Source organism: Pristis pectinata, chromosome 9, assembly GCF_009764475.1.
Source record: "Pristis pectinata isolate sPriPec2 chromosome 9, sPriPec2.1.pri, whole genome shotgun sequence".
Classification (NCBI taxonomy): Eukaryota; Metazoa; Chordata; class Chondrichthyes; order Rhinopristiformes; family Pristidae; genus Pristis; species Pristis pectinata.
In genome coordinates, this window is record NC_067413.1 from 31,862,152 (window position 1) to 31,882,807 (window position 20,656).

At 45.8% G+C, this 20,656-nt stretch overlaps 1 protein-coding gene across 7 annotated transcripts in view; it reads left to right on the top strand.

Annotated features, from left to right (window-relative positions):
* Positions 1-20,656, top strand: part of col14a1a (collagen, type XIV, alpha 1a) — a 180,246-nt gene that overhangs the window by 123,251 nt on the left and 36,339 nt on the right. For all 7 annotated transcript variants that reach the window (XM_052023336.1, XM_052023342.1, XM_052023343.1 and 4 more), the window contains 8 exons: positions 3,074-3,197; positions 5,831-5,974; positions 6,897-7,061; positions 10,844-10,882; positions 14,054-14,192; positions 16,801-16,943; positions 18,507-18,616; positions 20,303-20,461. In XM_052023336.1, the coding sequence (XP_051879296.1) occupies positions 3,074-3,197; positions 5,831-5,974; positions 6,897-7,061; positions 10,844-10,882; positions 14,054-14,192; positions 16,801-16,943; positions 18,507-18,616; positions 20,303-20,461 (1,023 nt within the window). The remainder of the gene's footprint in view (positions 1-3,073; positions 3,198-5,830; positions 5,975-6,896; positions 7,062-10,843; positions 10,883-14,053; positions 14,193-16,800; positions 16,944-18,506; positions 18,617-20,302; positions 20,462-20,656) is intronic.

Below are 20,656 nucleotides of genomic sequence, written 5' to 3' on the forward strand. Positions count from 1 at the left end.
AGCTGTACTGAATTTGTTTCCACCACCCCATCTGGCAGTGGGTTCCAGATCACAACTCGCCTCATAAAAGGAGCATTCACCTCTTCTCCCGCTGAGTTTTTTTTTGCTGTTGACCTTTAATCTGTGACATCTGGTTACTGACCCCACATCATCAAACTCCCTCATAATCTCAAACACCTCTATCAATTCTCACCTTAACTTTCCATGCTCTAGGTAGAGAACTCCAGCCTCACCACAGAACTGAAGTCTCTCATCCCCAGGGCTGTTCTCGGTGAACCCCGATCACACCCTCTCCAAGGAGCTGACGTCCCTCTAAAGCACATCACCCAGATTTGGAATCAGGGGTTGACTCTATGATTAATGTAAAGGGTTAACATATCTATAGTTTGCTTTGTAAATCCACGGTTGTCTCACACCAACATCACAATAGGTTGTTTTAAATCAGACGTAGAATTATTCTGACACACTCCTTCATTAGTGGAGCATTGTTCCAGGAAATAAACTGCTGGCTGTTCATTTTGGAAGAAGTTGGATAAACTACTGAGGAGAAAGGAAGAGAAGGATATGGTGAGGGGGCAGAGAGGCTGGTATGGACCAGAAACACTGGCATGGACAGATGGGCTCAATGGCTTGTTTCTGTGCTGTGCATCTTAAATGTACGAGTGTGATTGCCTCAAACCAAACCACAAGCACAACAATTTCTTTCGCTACACTTGGGATTTAAGACATTTAAGTTCAGCACTGATTCTTCAATGTGCATTTTTCAAATAGCTCTCAGCCAAACCACAGCTAACTTGTATGTGCACATCTGGAGCAGTGTCCCAGAAAATGAGCTCCTGATACAAAACAAGGGAGTCCGCCACTCTCTTGTCCACTTGTCCCTCCCCACTGATAATCCCTCCGGCATTTATGCCCGCAACTGCACCAAAAGCTACACTTGTCCCTACACCTCCTCCCTCACCACCATTCAGGGTCCCAGACAATCCTTCCAGGTGAGGTAGCGCTTCACCTGTGAGTGTAAGGTTGTCATTTATTGCATCCGGCGCTTCCGGTGCGGCCTCCTGTACATCGGTGAGACCCGACGCACATTTGGTGACCACTTTATTGAGCACCTTCACTCCGTCCACCGCAACAGCCAGGACCTCCCACTTCAATTCTACATCCCACTCCCATACTGACATGTCTATCCATGGCCTCCTCTACTGCCACGTTGAGGCCAGACACAGGTTGGAGGAACAACACCTCATAGCCTGCCATGGGAGTCTCCAACCTCGGCATTGATTTCTCTGACTTCTGGTAACCCCACTTTTTCTCCCCTGCACCCCCCCCCCCCGACTCCTTTGTCCTCCCTTATTCCTGTGGCTCCCTTCCCCCGCCTTGATGACCTGCCCATCTCCTCTCCTCCCCTCCCCCATCCTTTATTCCATGGTCCACTGCCCTCTCCTACCGGATTCCTCCTTCTTCAGCCCTTTTGCCTCTTCTACTTATCACCTCTCAGCTTATTACATCTCCCCCTCACCTGGACTTGCCTATCACCTGAACTCACCTATCCCCTACCTGTGTGTGTTCCTCCCCTCCCCCTCCCCCTCCCCCTCCCCCCACCTTTTTATTCTGGCTTCTGCCCTTTTCCTTTCCAGTCCTGATGAAGGGTCTAGGCCCAAAATGTCGACTGTTTATTTCCCTCCATGGATGCTGCCTGACCTGCTGAGTTCCTCCAGCACTTTTTGTGTATTGTTCCAGATTTCAGTGTCTCCTGATACAAAACCTGACTTCTGTCTCCAGTTCCCCATATTTCACCAGGAATCAGGGCAGGTCCACTCCTCATCCACTCCCACCGTGGTTGGTTACTTAGGTTTTATGGAACTGTTCCTGTGGCTTTTGTTTCAGCCCCAAATAAAATTTCAAATTTCCAACAAAAACTACAATCTGATTTCAAGGCTTAAAATGCTCAGCACGTCATGGAAACCAGCCTCCCCTCCATGGACTTTGTCTACACTTCTCGCTGCCTCAATAAAGCAGCCAACATAATCAAAGCCCACCTACCCCAGACCTTCTGTCTTCTCCCCCTCCCCCCCCTTCCCCATCGGGCAAAAGACACAAAGGCCTGAAAGTTTGTACCACTAGGCTCAAGGACAACTTCCATCCCACTGTTATAGGTCTATTGGATGGTCCCCAGGTACAATAAGATGGACGCTTGACCTCATAATCTACCTCATTATGGCCTTGCACTTTATTGTCTGCCTGCACTGCGCTTTCTCTGTAACTGTAACAGTTTATTCTGCATTCTGTTATTGTTTTCCCTTGTACTACTTCAAAGCACTCAGAAATGATCTGTATGGATGGCATGCAAAACAAAATTTTTCACTATACCTTGGTACATGTGACAATAATAAACCAATTTACCAAAATGTCTGATTTAGTACAGCTTGGAACAGTGGTGCAACCAATAGAGCAGCTGCACCACAGCTCCAGTGACCCAGGTTCAATCCTGACCTCCGGTGCTGTCTGTGGGGAGTTTGCACGTTCTCCCTGTTACCGCATGGGTTTCCCATGAGTGCTCCGGCTCCCTCCCACATTCCAAAGACATGCAAATTGATGGGTTCATTGGCCATTGTATATTGTCCCCTAGTGTACTTGGGATGGGAATGTGGAGAGAATAAGTTACAGGAAAAACTAATGGAGGGATGGGTTTGCTCTGTGAGATGGCACAGACTTAATGGGCCAAGTAGCCTTGTTTCATGTTTTAAGGCAATAAGCCTCTATCATTGCTCCTCTCTACCTGTTGCCCAGCCCATGTCCCTGTAACACTGAGGGACGTCTGCCCAGGGCTAGAGAGATCCTGCAAACTCAGCTTCCTGTAAATATTATATCTTCCCTCTGGTGATGTGAGGATTGATTTGATGAGAGCTTGGGTATACATTTTTAAGAGACTTTATTGAGAAATTTCTTCCTTCAGCCTCTTGACCCCACAAAGTAGAAGGTTGACACAAATAAGAGTATTCAGTTCATTGTAAAATAGAATGTAAATATTTGTGCTTTACTGATGTGAGGTTTAACACTTGAAATTTAACAGGTTTCGATAGTTCAGTTCAGCGATGATCCCAGAACAGAATTTCAGCTCAACTCGTACAATGACAAAGAGAATCTCCTCAATGCTGTCCAACGCATTAGGTACAAGGGTGGAAACACAAAGACAGGTACAAACATCAGGGGATAGACATTCAATGTTGCATAAAAACTCGTGCTAAAATGATGCAGTGCAAGGGATACATGCGAAGATTTGTGTGTAAGCAACACAAATCATGCATTTTTTGCACAGTCATGCACATGTAATTCATGTAATTTCAGGAGCATTGCAGAAGCCAGAACCCGAGCACTGCAGTGGTAAGAGGCTTTGAAGCAAAGCTCATCAACTGGAACCACTGCTGGACATAGTGACACACACTGACAGTCACGCACAATGTAACAAACTTTTCATCTGATGCTATCTCAACTCCATTTTCCTGCCCACCCGCAATAAGCTTTCACCTCTCTTGCTTATCAAGAATTGATCTACCTCTGCCATAAAAATATACCATAGAGTCATAGACACATGGTCATACAACATGGAAACAGGCCCTTTGGCCTAACTCTTCCATGCCAGCTGTGTTGCCCAGTGAGCTAGTTCCATCTGCTCGCTTTTGGCCCATAGCCCTCTAAACCTCTCCTATCCATGTACTTATCTAGATGGCCTTTAAATGCTGCTTATGCACCCACCTCAACCACTATTTCTGGCTGCTCATTCCAAATATGTACCACCCTTTGTGTGAAGAAATTGCCCCTGATGTCCCTTTTAAATCTCTTTCCTCAGATCTTAAACCTATGCCCTTGATCATAGCACCCCCTCCCCTGGGAAAAAGACCGTGTGCTTTCACCCTGTCTATGCCCCTCGTGATCTTATACACCTCTATCAGGTCACCCTTCAATCTCCTATGTTCCAGGAAATAAAGTCCTTTCCTTGTAACTCCGGCCCCCAAATCCAGGCAACATCCTGGTAACTCTTCTCTGTGCTCATTCTATTTTAATAACATCTCTCCTGTAATAGGGCGACACTATACTCCAAGACTCAGCTTCCACCACCCTTTGAAGAAGAGAGTTCTAAAGACTCACGATCCGATCCTTTAAGAAAAAAATGTCACCTCATCTGTCTTAAATAGGCAACACCATATTTTTAAACAATGACCCCTCATTCTAGATTCTCCTCTGCATGTTCACCTGACATTAAGGTGGATCTATACTGTATTTCGTCCAGGGCCAATTTATCTTTCATAAGGTGTGGTGCTCCAGAGGTGGTCTAACCAGAGTATTACATTGAACCACTTGTTTGCACTCCAGCTCTCTTAAAATAAAGGGTTGCATTTCATTACTAAACAAAAGCGTGAAAACATGTTATCAAAGAGCTTTAAATAACTTTTATCTCTGCAGGAAGAACTATATGTTGTTATTTTTGAGCATTTTAATTGTTGAGTTTTTAATCTGAATCAAAGGCAGAAACTTAAAATTAACTTCACATCTGCCTGTAAGCAAAACAGCGTGGCAGGTACAGAACTATTGACCAACAGTTTCCAGGTGAGATTGTTCGGAGGTAAAAGAGTTAAAAATTGAAGTGGTTAAAAGAAAACAGCTGGCAGTGAAAAGAGGGATGATTCTGTACATGTGGGGAGGGGTATGTGGCTAGACAGTACAGAAGAATCAATCAAATGTCATTAAAAGTTTGCCCCAGGTTCCAATTCTCCTCTCTCAATAAAGCACTGTAATCACCTAGTGAAAACTCAGAAGCAGTCATAGTTTAACCTTTACCTCATTCTCATTAAATCACCAGGATGGGAAATATGAGAATTAAAATAACTAGGGCTTGCTAAAACAAGCAATTGTAGCTGAATATGAAGTGAATATGAACTCCTACTTTGTGTATTATTGCAAATGCCGTATGTGGTCTCTTGTAGCAAGCATATTGTCAGTGGAAGAGATGATGTTAGTGTACTTGTCGTTATTTAATAAGGTGTTAAATCATTTAGTTTAAATTGTAGATTTCAATAGAATTTTGTTGGGTGTTAATGTTTATATGACCAAGAGAGGTCCAGAGTCTATGAAGACACAAGTCTGCAGATACCGGAATCTAGAGCAACAAACGATCTGCCTCTGCCTCCCAAATTCACCCCTCCACCCCTCCTGCCCACCCCCTGCCCTACCTGGTTCAATTTGCCTGTCATCTAAACACCTCCCCCCACCCCCACCCCCCACCATTCCTCAGTCCACCAATCACTACTGGCCTCTGTCTCACCACTCCTCTCTATACTGGCCATCTCCCCTCTCCACTATCAGCCCTGATGCAGGGTCTCGACCCAAAATGTTGACAATTCCTTTCCTTCCACAGATGCTGCTCGACCCTCTGAGTTCCTCCAGCAGATTGCTTGCTGCTCCAGATTCCAGCGTCTGCAGTCTCTTGTGTCTGGATAGTCAGTGTCTTTTTCCCAGGGTGGAAATATCACATACAAGAGGGCATAGCTTTAAGTTGAGAGGCACAAAGTTTAAAGGAGAATTGCAAGACAAGTTTTTCAATGGTAGGTGCCTGGAACGTGCTGCCAGGGGAGGTGGTGGAAGCAGATATGATAGCAATGTTTAAGAGGCATTTAGACAGACACATGAACAGGCAGGGAATGGAGGGATACAGAACACATGCGGGTAGATGGGATTAGTTAGACTGGCATCATGTTCAGCACAGATATGATGTGGTGTACTGTTCTATGTTCTAATGAACTAATTAACCTATCTTTATTTTAATGTTCAGGTAGAGCCATAAAACATGCCAGGGATTTCGTGTTCACAGTCGAAGCAGGATTGCAGAGAGGCATTCCAAGTGTACTGGTGGTCATTACAGATGGTCGATCCCAAGATGATGTTAACAAGATTTCACAAGAGATGCAGATGGAAGGTAAGGGAGAGGGAATGTTCGGGAAGCCACTACTGGATGCACAGTTCTGAGATGCTTATCTCCATAGCCTGGTGATAACAAAGTGTGCTCATCAGAGTAATGTAGGCTTGGCTCAGTGGTAAATGTGATCACTTGTTGCATCTTCAGGAAAATGCGAGTTGACATCATTGAGGTGCGAAAGGCTCTGCTAGGGATTGAGCAAACTTGAGGGGAACAAATGCCCTACGATTCCTATTTCTTACGTTGCACAGGTCCCCAGACAGATACCTTGCTGCTCTTACAATGTAACCTTGGGATCTAGCTGAATAGACTGGGTCTGCACTCCTTCAGACGTGGGGGAGCAGGTGGGAGGGGTTGTACAAAGTGTTATGATGATGCAAGGAGTTGATGGCTCCTGAGCACAGGAAGTATTTAGGTAGCTGAGGATAAAGTGGAGGCAAGGTCCAGTGTTCTCCCGGTCAGCAAATTCAGGGTTAATTTATGTTCAGTAGGGACTGCTGTTTTAAGGTCCCTACCACACTGAGTGTTTTGAGGCAATTAATACAGAGGCACTAAAGGGAGAGAAACATACTGGGGAGAAGAAGCAGAAAGAAATGGAATGGGTGAGGTGATGGTGGGAGGAGGCTCATGTGGGGCTGAGTCACCAGCATGGAGCACTTGGGCTGAATAGCCTGCTTCTGAGCTGTGAAAACCCATGTAAAGACTGTAAGGTGACCAAGAACATTTTGTATTGGAATTAAAATGAAAGTGCCCAAAGCTGTGGTCCAGATCTTACCTTGACCTGTACCTCATGCCAATATTGATGGTGTTTTTGGTACAGACGAGGTCAAAGGGGAATGTGAATTAACCAGCTTTGGTCCAATACATCCAGGAATATATGGGATTAACACACTTTCCTCCTCCCTTTCCTCTTCTGCTGCAGGGTACAGTATCTTTGCAGTTGGTGTTGCTGATGCTGATTATGCAGAGCTTATCAACATTGCAAGCAAACCCAGCAATAGGCATGCCTTCTTCGTGGACGATTTTGATGCCTTCAAGAAGATTGAGGATGAGCTGGTCACGTTTGTCTGTGAGACGGCCTCTGCAAGTGAGTGCCATGACTTGGTGTTTCAATAGCAACAATCTTTATTTCCACAGCTCCTTTAACCTTGCAACATTCCCAGGGGTTCACTGGATTGCTACCAAGCTAAATTTGAAACTGAGCTGTGTAAGGAGAATTTTAGGCAGAAAGATTCAGACGGCAAGGAGAGAGAGAGAGAGAGAGAGAGAGAGAGAGAGAGAGAGAGGAGGGATGCAGCAGGGAAATCCTGGGGTCAGGGCCCAGGCTGCTGAGAGGGAAGGGGGGGGGGGGGTGGTTTGGTGGGGAAATCCTAAAACCTGGGATCCAGCTGAAGGCACAGCTGCCGATGGTAAAGTGATGGGAATTCAAGGTCAATCAGATCTGGATATGATAAAGTCTTCATTGGAGTTTGATTGACTTATGACAATCTGACACCTGTCGATGGCTCTGAAGTTCAGAGTGCGTAGTTGCCGCCACCAGCACTGCCAATAGGTTTATGAAGATGAACCTAAAGCTTTCTTCTGGAGCTCCACAGGTCAGCACCTTGACTAGAATGGTGGACAACCTTCACTTGTTCTGTGCCCGATGTCCAACTTGTTGGTCAAGGTGCTCTGTGGGCACCTAGAACTGGATCTAGATCATAAGACCATAAATTATAGGAGGAAAAATTAGGCCATTCTGCCCATCTAATCTGCTCCACCATTCGATCATGGCTGATTTCTTTTTTCTCAACCCCATTCTCCCGCCTTCTCCCCGTATCCCTTAACCCCTTTACTAATCAAGGACCTATTAATCTCTGCCTTAAATACACCCAGAGATTTGGTCTCCATCGCCCTCTGTGGCAACAAATTCCACAGATTCACCACCCTCTGGCTGTAAAAATTCCTCCTCATCTCAGTTTTAAAGGGATGTCCCTTTTATTCTGAGGCTGTGCCCTTGGATCCTACACTCTGGTACTAATGGAAACATCCTCTCCACGTCCACTCTATCCAGGCCTTTCAATATCTGATAGGTTTCAATGCTTCCCGTGCTTCCCATTCCAGCTCCCGGACTGGATCAACCCCTGATGAATCTTATTTCCTAATGTGCAAAGAATAATATCACCATAACTCAGCAAAGCAAGCAGTCCTTCATCCAACGTTCCCTGTGGATGACGCTTAATTTGATCCAGATTCCATACTTCACATGTGTTATTTTATTGCTGATCCTGCTCTAATGATGTCCCCAGCTTTGGCAGAACTCTCTCAGGGAAGGCTGTGCATTCACTCAGGGGTTTTTCTGCTATTTTACGAGGCCAGTAGTCTGGGGAACTGCCTGTTCACAGGTGTCCTGCCCATAAAAGAGGTAAACTTAGACTTGGATCCCATAGATAGGGTCGATGGCCAGAATCTTGTTCCCATGGTAGGTGTATCAGTATCAGAATCAAAATCAGATTTATTATCACTGACACATGACATGAAATTTATTGTTTTGCAGCAGCAGTATAGTTCAAAGACATAAAATTACTATAAGTTACAAAAATAAATAAATAGAGAAAGGAATAACAAAGTAGTATTCATGGGTTCATGGACTGCTCAGAAATCTGATGGCAGAGAGGAAGAAGCTGTTTCTGAACTGTTGAGTGTGGGTGTTCGGACCCCTGTACCTCCTCCCCAATGGTAGCAATGTGAAGAGGGCATGTCCCGGATGGTGAGGGTCCTTAGTAATGGATGCCACCTTCTTCATGTCCTCTGGAGGGGAAGGGTTGTGCCCATGATAGAGCTGGATGAGTCGACAACCCTTTGCAGTCTCTTGCAATCTTGTGCATTGGAGCCTCCATACCAGACTCTGATGCAACCAGTCAGAATGCTCTCCACCATTTGTAAGTCTTTGGTGATGTACCGAATCTCCTCAAACTCCTAATAGAGCCACTGGCATGCCACCTTTGTGATTGCATCAATGTGTTGGGCCCAGGCTAGATCCTCAGAGATGTTGACTCCCAGGAACTTGAAGCTGCTCACCCTTTCCACCGCTGACCCCTCAATGAAGACTGGTGTGTGTTCTCACGACTTACCCTTCCTGAAGTCCACAATCAATTCCTTGGTCTTGCTGACGTGAAGTATGAGGTTGTTGTTGTGACACCACTCAACAAGCCAATCTATCTCACTCACATAAGCCTCCTCACTGCCGTCTGAGATTCTACCAACAACAGTGGTGTCATCGGTGAATTTATAGATGGCATTTGAGCTGTGCTTAGCCACACAGTCATGAGTGTAGAGAGAGTAGAGCAGTGGGCTAAGCACACATCATTAAGGTGCACCTGTGTTGATTGTCAGTGAGGAGGAAATGTTATTACTGATCCACACTGTAGTCTCTCGATAAGGAAGTCAAGGATCCAGTTGCAGAGGGAGGTACAGGTTTTGAAGCTTGGTGATTAGTACTGAGGGGATAGATGATGGTGTTGAACGCCGAAAACCTTAAGGTGAGAGGAAGGAGCTTTAAAGGGCATCTGAGGGGTAAGTTTTTACACAGAGTGGTTGATATCTGGAACGCGCCAATAGTGCACCCTGACCAACATGGTGCACATCAGACACAGAATGAGTGAGGGATGTCGACCATACTGGTCAAAGTGTTGACCTGCGACATAAGTGTGGAGCTCCAGAAGAAAGCTTTAGATGTACCCTTATAATCTCATTGACAGTGCTGGTGATGCACTTCAGAGCCATCAACAGATGGCAGATTTTAGTAAGTCATTCGAACTCCAATGAGGTCTTCGTCATCTCCAGGTTTGATAAAGGCATTTAGACGGGTACTTAAATAGGCAAGGATAGAAGGATATATTTCTAATGCAGGCAAATGGGTCACCGTGGACATGATGGGCAGAAGAGCCCGTTTCTGTGCTGTACAACTTGATGTCTCTATCCCAATCCCAGGATGTCCTAAAGTGCTTTAGATCCAATGTAGGTCCATCACCATGGTCACAGCTGTGGGAAGTGTGGCAGTCCAAGGCCTGAAATTTTCAGCATATCAACCCTGAGTATATTCCTAAATCCATCAGTCCCTCAATATCCGGTAGCTTTTGTTCACCTTCAGGACCATGATTGGGAATCCCATGATGTGATCCAGAATGTGTGAGCCAGAGTGTCTGATCAGGAATCCCATGATTGGGAATACGTGGACCAGAGTCTGTTATCAGGAATGTGGGATTCAAAGTCTGTGATCAGGAATGCGTGATCCAGAATCTGTGATTGGAATGTGTGATCAGGAATGTGTAATTGGGAGTCTGTGATCAGGAATGTGTGACCCGGTGTCTGTGATCGGGAATGTGGGATCCAGAGTCTGTGATTGTGAATAGGGATCTGGAGTCTGTGACTGGGAATGTGTGGCCTGATGTCTGTGGTGGGAATGTGGGATCCAGAATCTGTGATCGGGTATGTATGATCCGGAATCTGTGATTGGGAATGTGGGATCCAGAATCTGTGACTGGGAATGTCTGATGCAGTGTTTGTGATGGGAATGTGGGATCCAGGAGTCTGTGGTTGTGAATGTGGGATCCAGAATCTGTGATTGGGAATGTCTGATGCAGTGTCTGTGATGGGAATGTGGGATCCAGGAGTCTGTGGTCGGGAATGTGAGATCTGGAGTCTGTGAGTGGGAATGTCTGATGCAGTGTCTGTGATGGGAATGTGGGATCAAGGAGTCTGTGGTTGGGAATGTGAGCTGCTGGTGCCTGATGCTTATTTGGGAAGCCAGGAGCCTTTGCCTTTATGTGAGGATGGGGATTGTGGAGTTGCTCCTGACACTGACGTGTGTAATTGTTCTACTTCTAGCATGTCCGATGGTCCTCATTGGAGACAGCAACCTTGCAGGTAAAGGATGTCACCTGACATTTCACCTTTCATTGGAAGTCTCCAGCTGACAGTGTACTGATTGACTGAGGGGGATTGTTGGAAGTTTCCCTTTGAGTTCTCTTCATTGCTCTTCCGAAATCTTAAATGAACACTTCTTGCTACTTATTGTCTCCCTATTATTTGGAAATGATCGCATCATAGTCAATCCCATGGTTACATATAAAGCAATGATTTGTTCAAGGATATATTTTCCTATAGTTATCAAATTAATGAAAAATTATTTTCTTAAACTGTGCCTATTAAATAAGTGCAGGCTGGGTCTGTCATCGTTCAGAGTGTCTGATTCAGAAAGTCATAGGTTGAAGTCCCAATCTGGGGTTGTGAGCCCAAAGATCCTGGCTGACACTTCCCCGGAACACTGGGGGAATGCCGCACTGTTGGAGGCATTGCCTTTGGGGTAAGCAGAGCCCCTGCCTGCCCACTCGGATCACTGTTTAATATATCACCTCCAACTCTGCAGCGCTCTTATACAGAGTGTGGTTGATATCTGGAACATGCTGTCAGGAGAGGTGGTGGAGTCAGATACAGTCACTGTGTTTAAGAGGCGTTTAGACAGATCACAAAATAGGCAAGAGTCGACACCTGATAGAAGTTTATAAAATTATGAGGGGCATAGATAGGGTAGATAGTCAGAATCTTTTTTCTGGGGAGAAATATCAAATACTATAGGGCATAGTTTTAAGGTGAGAGGGGGGAAAGTTTAAAGGAGATGTGCGGGGCAAGTTTTTGTTTTACACAGAGAGTGATGGGTGCCTGGAATGTCTGCCAGGGGTTATAGTGGGAGCAGGTATGATAATGGCATTCAAGAGGCTTTTGGATAGACACGTGAATATTGCTGGGAACGGAGGGATATGGATCATGTGCAGACAGAAGAGATTAGTTTAATTCGGCATTGTGTTCGGCACAGGCATTGTGGGTCAAAGGGCCTGTTCTGTGCTGTACTTTTCTATAAGACATAGAAGGATATGGTTCCATGCAGGCAAATGGGATTAGTGTGGGTTTGTAAAAAGGTTGGGATGGATGTGGTGGGCTGAAAGGCCTGTTTCTGTGCTGTACAACTCTATGCCACTCCTAGAGTACTGCCACAGGAATGCCTTCTGAAAGGTTCTGCTCCCAGCACTGTCTGGAACTTGAACCCCAATAGGTATGACCCAGTCACTCACCTTAATGAACCCAAGTGATTGGGAAATTGCAGTACAGTCATCAAAGGCTGGCAGTCTCTCTAGTTGTGTTGACACCTGAACTTGTTGTCAAGTTTGGTATGGGTAAAATATGTTGTTTTGGAGAAGTTCATTTGCAATTGATCCCAGAAGGGTTGAAACATGAACGTCTAAAAATTCACCGTCAGTGGTGCTGAACGCCCTGTGTGGTAGTGTCAATGTGTTGTACACTACCTCCAAAACCCACTCCACTGAAGGTGTTGATACATGTAAGATCCTGGGTGGAAGGAGTGAGGCAGGGAGAGCGGGAGAGGGTAGATGCTGAAGAGATGTTGAGAGTCTAGAACTAAGGGCATAGTGTCAGAATAAGGAGTCACCCACTTAAAACTGAGATGAGGAGAAATTTCTTCTCAGAGTCTTGTGAATCTTTGGAATTCCCTACCCCTGAGAGCTGGGGTAGCTCAGTCACTGAATGTATCACTGGCTGGTGTAGACTTTTGGCCTTATGGGGAGCCGAGGGCTAAGGGCCGCAGGCAAAGAAATGGGGCTGAGGTTGTCAGGCCAGCTGTGATCTTGTTGAAAGACGGAACATTCGAGGGAGGAAATGACTCTTAGATTGTTTCACTTCTTAAGTTCTTATGAGCTTTGCTCTCTTGCGTTGTTGCATTGGGTCAATGGAATGAATTGGAGAGGTAGGTTACAGAACATTGATGATACTGTAGCATACGTAGGACTATTGGCAAAGGTTAATTTGCAGGCAAGCAGGTTTCAAGTGTACAAGTGACATGATGTGGAATTATCCTGAAGCTATTATTTTCGGGAAAACTATCCAGCACAGAGCAAGAACGTGATATGGTGATCATGATGTGAAGTCTCACAGTGTTATTAAATAAGGTGTTGAGCATGGTTGAGAAGAAATGAGAAAAAATGCAGGTTACTTCACTTCTGTTTCCTCCCCTAAGAAGCCAAATAATTTTCATTTTTGATGAAGAGATTGGAGAAGCTGGGCTAATTCTCCTTATTGTGGACCAGGTTAAGGGAAAGTTTAATTTTGTTAGAATAAAGGGAAACAATTTCCAATGGCAAGAGGTTAAGTAACAGACACAACTGGCAGAAGAACAAGAGGGGGAGATAAGAATTATTTCAAAATGTAGTTGGTTGTTGTTATAATGTGGAATGAATGAATAGTAACTTGTTGAATATACTGAGCCTCTGTGGTTTTGACAAATTGTTCCAGCCATCATTAGGTGTGAAGAGTGAAAGTCTCCTGTTAGCAGAATAAATAATGAGCAAATGATGTAGGCTGTGATTGGAACTTGAGCATTTGTTATCAGTGTGAAAGGCCCATCAGTGTAGGTTTGGGACACACTAACCTTGCCTAGTGGAAATTGGTTGAGAAGTGCCCAGTAAGTGCATGGCCGATTAGGTGCTGGTGGATCAGCGGTGGAGTCAGAGATGACTGGTGGAGTTAGAATTGGGTAGAGGAAACATTTGCAAAGCTCCAGTGAAGTCAAGTATGTGGCGGACTAATTGAGTGTGCTTTCAAAGAAGCAGCACAGGCACCTTGGTTGCAGGACCTCATTTTGTGCTGTGAGATTCAGTGAAGTCCCATCATCTAACCCCTTGACTGCCCTTCCCTCATATATTGGTGCTCTCATTGAGAGATGTGGCGCTCATACCCACAATTACCCCTATTTTTGCGAGGCACAACGGATTGGAAAGGACAACTGGGGCATTTTCCTGAACCACTAGAGAAGGGGATGTGAGTAACAATCCATCTCTCCACCATTGAAGACCCCTGGGAGGTTCAGGCAAGCTCTGGTGGATGGTGAGAACCATACACACATTCTTGAAAAGAAAGTGTATTAAAATTCAAAACAAAAGTTTTGTGCCCTGTTTACTGGTTGGATTGTTTGGAGTATTTTCCCAATTTCATATCATATGAAAACACAGTAAATTTTCCTTGCAGGGTTTAGAATGATGGAGATGTTTGGGCTGGTTGAGAAGGAGTATGCCTCTGTAGCAGGAGTGTCGCTGGAGTCTGGCTCATTCAACAGTTTTCCTTGTTTCAGACTTCACAAGAATGCCCTTGTTTCACAACCCACGAGGTACGTGTCAAAACCAGAAGATTATGAACAATTCTCTGTGTAATCTGCATGTCGATTGATCACAAGGCTAAAGAAAGACTCTGCTTAGCATCTTCAAGTGCCTTGCAGCCTGTGCAGGGTGTTAATTGTAGCAACCAGAGCAGCCAGTATACACACAGCAAGATCCCACATTCTTTACGTAATGCAAGAATGACCAGGTAATTAGTTTTAGTGCAGGTCCTCCCTGGATTACGAACACCTAACTTGTGTACGGCCTGTACATGGGAACGAGTGTTTGGGAGATTGGCATGATAGATTTGCCAGCTGCTGCGGAGCTGTAGGCATTTTCTGCCTTTTTATATTTCAAGTATTTTACTTATAATATAAAATATATAGAGAAGAAGAAAGAGTGCAAAACTTTTAAATTCATGGTCTTTACATTCAGTAGTGTTAACTTTTGTTTTAAAAACCATAGCACCATTGCCACTCATGTGGCTCCCTGGGGTGATGCGCCATTTGAGGGGCTTCCCCGCCAGACTCAGCCCCTCAGTGTCCAATGGTGGCAGGACCCTAGACTGTGGTCCTTCCCCACAGAGCCTTTGCATTGGCTGCACCAAGCTACAGTGCATCCACCAACATGTACTCTTGCAGCCTGGAATGTGCCAGTCAGCAACATCTCACTGTGCTGGAAGTCCCAAGGGCGTCTTTCACCAAGTTAATGACCTTCCAGCAGCACTTGATGCCCATCTCTGTGCGTGTCCCTGGGAACAGCCCATAGATCAGAGTCCTCTGTTATACAGCTGCTGGGGATGAACGGAGACAGGACCCTTGCACCCTTCTCCGCACCCTCTTAGCAAATCCACAGTCTGCAAAGAGGTGGGTCACCGCAGCCGTCCCGAGGGCAGCGTGCGTTGGGGACGATGTGTCGTTCTACCACCTGGGAATTCAGTTCACGGCCACATTTCGACTTGCGAATTGACTGGGTTACAAACAGTTCACAGGACCGGAACCCTGTCTTGGGGAGGACACGTACTGTTGTCTGAGGAATGAATATATGGAGCCTTGGTCAGACCACACCTGGAGAACTGTGGACCCTTCTGGTCTCCTTACTTAAAATACATGCACTTCCCACAAAGGGAATGCAATGAAGACGCACCAGACTGGATCCTGGGCTGGTGGGTTTGCCCTACGAGGAGGGATTGAGTAGACTTGACTTCCGTTTTTAAGAGTTTAGAAGAGGTGGGTGCAGGCAGGATGCTTAGGGGGTCAGTGACCAGTAGTCACAGACTTAGTATATGAGATGAAGAGAGTTTCTTCACTGAGAGGGTGGAGAACCTGTGGAATTCTCTCACCCAGAGGTCTCTGGAGGCTCCGTGGTTGAGTTCATTTAAACCAGAGGTGGATAGATTTCTAAATATTAGGGGAATCTAGGGATATGGGGACAGGGTGCTGAGGTAAAAGGTCAGCCATGGTCTTGATGAATGGTCGGGAAGGCTTGAGGTGCTGGAAGGCTGATCCTTATGTTCTGATGTTCTAAGTATTGGCCCAGGATGGGGAGACCAGCCCAGCTCCCTAGAAAAGAGTGTAGTGGGATCTTCTACATCCAGCTGAAACAGCAGATGGGACCTCAGTCTGATGTCTCAGGAGAAAGGCATTACCTCTGTCACTGCAGCACTCCCTCAGCACTATATTGGGTGGGACAGCTCAATAGTTATGTTCATGCCTCTGCAGTGGGACATGAACCCTTCAACGTCTGACTCAGAGACTCGAGAGTTAGCAGAGGCATGGCTGAGCCCGTCAGTAACACAGGCTCTGCTGAGAAAGCTAACTATGGAATGGAATTGGCTGAATGACCAGGAGTCAGATTGGAGGAGAGTGTCACTGTTTCAGAGAAGAGTGAGGCTGTATCGATAGTTACAGGTGTGCTTTAAGTGCCTGCTGATTGGTGGGGAACAGAAGATTCCCTTCTGGACCATCAGTGAGAGTGTGGGTGTTCCTGGAGGCAGTAGTTTGATGAAGGCACTTGGCAGATGTCGCATTTTAATGTGATGGTGAAACTATGCCATGAGTTAATGCAGCTTGTTTTACAAGCATCAGGAGAAGGTGAACAGGCTGGGGTACTCTCAAAAATAAAATTAAGTCACAGCCAGATCACTTAGCAGATGTGGAGGCTGATGAAGGGTCTCAACCTGAACTGTCAACTGTCCATTTCCCTCCACAGATGCTGCCTGACCAGCTGAGTTCCTCCAGTAGTTTGTTTGCTGCATTTAACAGAAGTCTTTAGAGTGAGTTGAGTGGGATAGATAAAGGACAGATATTTCTGCTTACAGGGGAGATGAGAACTATTGGCCATTGAAACAAGCTAGTCATTGATGAGTGAGGTAGGGAATTCAGGAGAGGGACTCACTCTCACGGGGAGTGGCTGGGATGACCAGTGATGAAGAAACGGGATAAATGCACGTGGGAGAAAGGAGAAGAAGGCTATGTTATGGGGGAGGAGGGGAGGGGTGGACAGAGGCTGGTGTGGGTCAAACGGCCTGTTTGTGTGCCATGCATTGAATGTGTTGGTTGTCTATTGGATTCCAACAACCTGGGTCATGGAGCTTTAACTGCAGTCTACTTTTCCCAGGAACGTTCACCCTGAGGGGCTACCATCGGATTACACCATCACCTTCCTGTTCCGCCTGCTGCCCGACACTCCGCAGGAACCCTTTGCCCTCTGGGAAATCCTGAACAAGCAGAGTGAGCCCCTGGTCGGAGTCATCTTGGACAGTAAGAGCCGCCATTCTTCACTGCTGTATTGTGCAGGACAGAGTGTGGTTTCAGCTGGTCCCCAGCCTTCCTCCTCAGACCTGTCTCCTGAGGATGAGCTGGGAGTGGAATGGGTGCTATGTTCATCCTCTGTGACGTAAGAAATTGGATTTATGTAGCACTTTTCCGATACCAAAATATCTTACAACCAATGAAGATCCTCAGAAGTGTAATCCTTATCATATAGGGAACATGGTGGCCGAGTGGTACACAACAAGATCCCACAAATGGCACAAAAAAGTAACCAGAAAGACTCTTATTGGTGACGTTGGTTGAGGGGTGAATTTTGGCCAGATCTTAGGGGGAGAACTTTCCCTCTTCAAAATATGGAGACTAGTCTTTGATTTAATGCCCCTCCAAAGAATGACATATCTGAGAGTGCGGCTCTCCCTCAGTATCGCTGTGGAGATCAGCCCAGACTGGGTGCTCAGGGGTCTGGAGTGGCACTTGAACTCACGGTCTTATGACTCAGAGGGGGAAGTGCTGGCCCACTGACCCACTATGTATTCAGCCATGCATTGGCCCTTTTCAGCAGGGGCTGTGTGTGAGTGGATCCATCCCCTCTGTGCCACCTCCCTCCTGCCTGCTTGGTGCAACACGTGCCCTGCACACAGATGCAACTTACTCATCCGGAGCTTGGGGCAAATAATCACACCCACCTCCCACTCTATTCCCTCCCTGGCTCAGCCGACTGTCTCCCTAAGCGCTTATACAATTAAAAGCAGCAGAAAAGGTGGAAATAATAGCATTAAAAATATAAATGGATCTCGAGGGGGCTGGAATGCAAAATGGAGGAAGTGTTGCTTCAGTTTAATAGACCTTTGGCGTCAATGTATTCAATCTTGTTTAGTGGATGGGGCTCTTGGGACTAAAGAGCCTCATCTTATTCTTATGTTCAAACTTGTTTTAAATATAGTTCCTAAGTACAACCTTGTCTTGGTGAACAGAGCTGCTGGTTTAACTTCTCACCTTAAAAGGTAGGGTTTCCAACAGTACGGCAGTCCCCCAGTACTATACGGAGAGTGATTGGTATTGGTTTATTAGTGTCACAGGTACTGAGATACAGTGAAAAGCTTTTTGTTTTGTGTGCCGTCAAGACAGATCATTCCATACACATCAAGGTAGTAAAAAGAAAAACAGAATGCAGAATATAGTGTTGCAGTTACAGAGAAAATGTAGTGCAGGTTGACAAATAAATTGCAAAGGCCATGATGAGGTAGATTAGGAGATCAAGAGTTCATCTTTAATGTATGAGAGGTCCGTTCAAGAGTCTGCTAAAAGCTGTGCTGCCGTTGAACCAACACTGACATCTGTTATGTGGCCCCAGTAATATTCTTCTGGCCTCACCAATCCCCTTTTGGTCCTTTATCTACAAATGATCTTCACAGGTGCCACAAAGTCTCACTAAGTTGTAAAATTGTCTATATTTCTATTTTGACTGCAAAAGTTGCCTGTTAATTGTCACATGGGGGGAAAAAAACCAAATGTTTCCTCAATTTTAACCTTCTTACTTACTATGTTTAGATGGCAGGAAAGCTCTAACTTATTTTAACTACGATTATAAGGATGAGTTCCAGACCATCACCTTTGATGATCCAGAAGTTAAGAAGATTTTCTATGGAAGCTTTCATAAGGTCAGTTTCACTGCTAGCTAACAGATCACCATTGTTGCATAAGATGTAAGTTTAGACAACTTGCTCTGCGTAGATATTATAGTACATGTTGGTGTACAATTCTGAGGTGTGAACATTAAAGGTACAACAAGCAATTCAAAAGGTGAGTGGTATATTGGCCTTTATTTCACATGGGGCTGGAGTATAAGGAAGACTTCCTTGTACTCCTACTGGCCTTAGATCAGACTGGACAGCACAGTGTCCCAGCAGGTGCAGATGTTGCCTCAGCTCCAGTGACCCAGGTTCAGTCCTGACCTTGGGTGCTGTCTGTGTGGAGTTTGCACGTTCTCCCTGTGACTGCATGGGTTTCCTTTGGGTGCCCCAGTTTCCTCCCACATCCCAGAGATGTGCAGGTTTGACTACTGTCTGTTGTCTGTAGTGTAGGTGAGTGGCAGAATCTGTGGGGGGAGTTGCTGGGAAGAATAAAATGGGATTAGTTTAGATAGGATTAGTTTAAATGAGTGGTTGATGGCCAGTGTGGACTCAGTGGGCCGAAGGGCCTGTTTCCGTACACATTTGTCCCTTTCTATAAGGGAGGATACATCTGTCTTGGAGGCAGTGTGGATCGATTCCTACTGGAAGGGTCTCTCCCTACAGGAGAGAATGATAGGATTGGCAGATGTGCTTGGAGCTTGGAAGAGGTGATCTCACTGCAATATGAAAGAACATAGAACAATATACTACAGCACAGGAACAGGCCCTTCAGCCCACAGTGTCTGTGCCAACCATGATGCCAAATTAAACTCGGGCCTGACTAAACGCCTCTCAAACACCACCACCACCCCTGGCAGCACATTGCAGGCACCCACCACTCTCTGTGTATATAAACAAAAACCTTGCCCCACTCATCTCTAAACTTTCCCCCTCTCACCTTAAATGCATGCCCTCTAGTATTTGACATTTCCACCCTGGGAAAAAGATGCTGACTGTCTACCCTATCTGCACCTCATAATTTTGTTAACTTCTATCAGGTCTCCCTACAGCCTCTGACGCCCCAGAGAAAACAGTCCGAGTTTGTCCAACCTCTCCTTTTAGCTAATACTCTCTGATCAAAGCATCATCCTGGTAAACATCCTTACATTTGTTCCCCCCCCCCCCCCCCAAAGTGCAACAATTCACACTTGCCCAGATTAAATATCATCTGCCATTATTATGCCCATAACTGCAACTGATCCATATCCTACTGTATCCTTTACCTTTGAGAATCTTGACAGGTTGGATGTTGAGAGGTTGTTTCCCAAAGCTGGAGAGTCTAGAACTTGAGGCACAGTCTTGGAATATGGGACAGGTCACTTAGGACTGGGAGCAGGAGGGAGGTTCTGAACCTTTGGAATGTTCTTCCCAGAGTATATTCTGGACTGAAATTGACTGATCTTCAGGGGTACCAAGGGAACTGGAGAAAGGGGAAAGAATCAGGATCATCCGCAACATTGAATGGTGAAGCAAGTACGAGAGATCAAATGGCCGATTGCTGTCTGTATTCCTGATGCTTACGGGTTTATCTTGCACCTTACACGCTGGTCACAGAAGGTGCACAGAATGGACCAGAAAAGAGTGTAACCATCAGGAAAGGCTGAGCAAGTTCAGGCTCTTTTCTCAAACGACCTACGAGTCTCTGTAATGTTGCTGCGTGTTCTTTGCCAACAGGTGCATGTGGTGATCACCAAAACCCAGGCAAAGCTGGTGATTGACTGCAAGCAAGTAGGCGAGAAAGCAATCAATGCGGCAGGGAACATCAGCACCAATGGGGTGGAAGTTCTGGGCCGGATGGTGCGCTCCAGGAGCCCGAGGGATAATTCTGCATCAGTAAGTGACGCAGTTCATCACCCGGAAACCACAGGTCATTTTGTCATCAGTCTGGGGAGAGATGCTGATGTGGGTTTGGGAGAAGGCGGAGGGATGGGATCATATGGGGGCAGTGTTGCTTGATGAAATATATACTAACAATGTTATAATTGAATCAGCCAGTACTTTAAATTCACAAGAACTTAGAGGTGAATG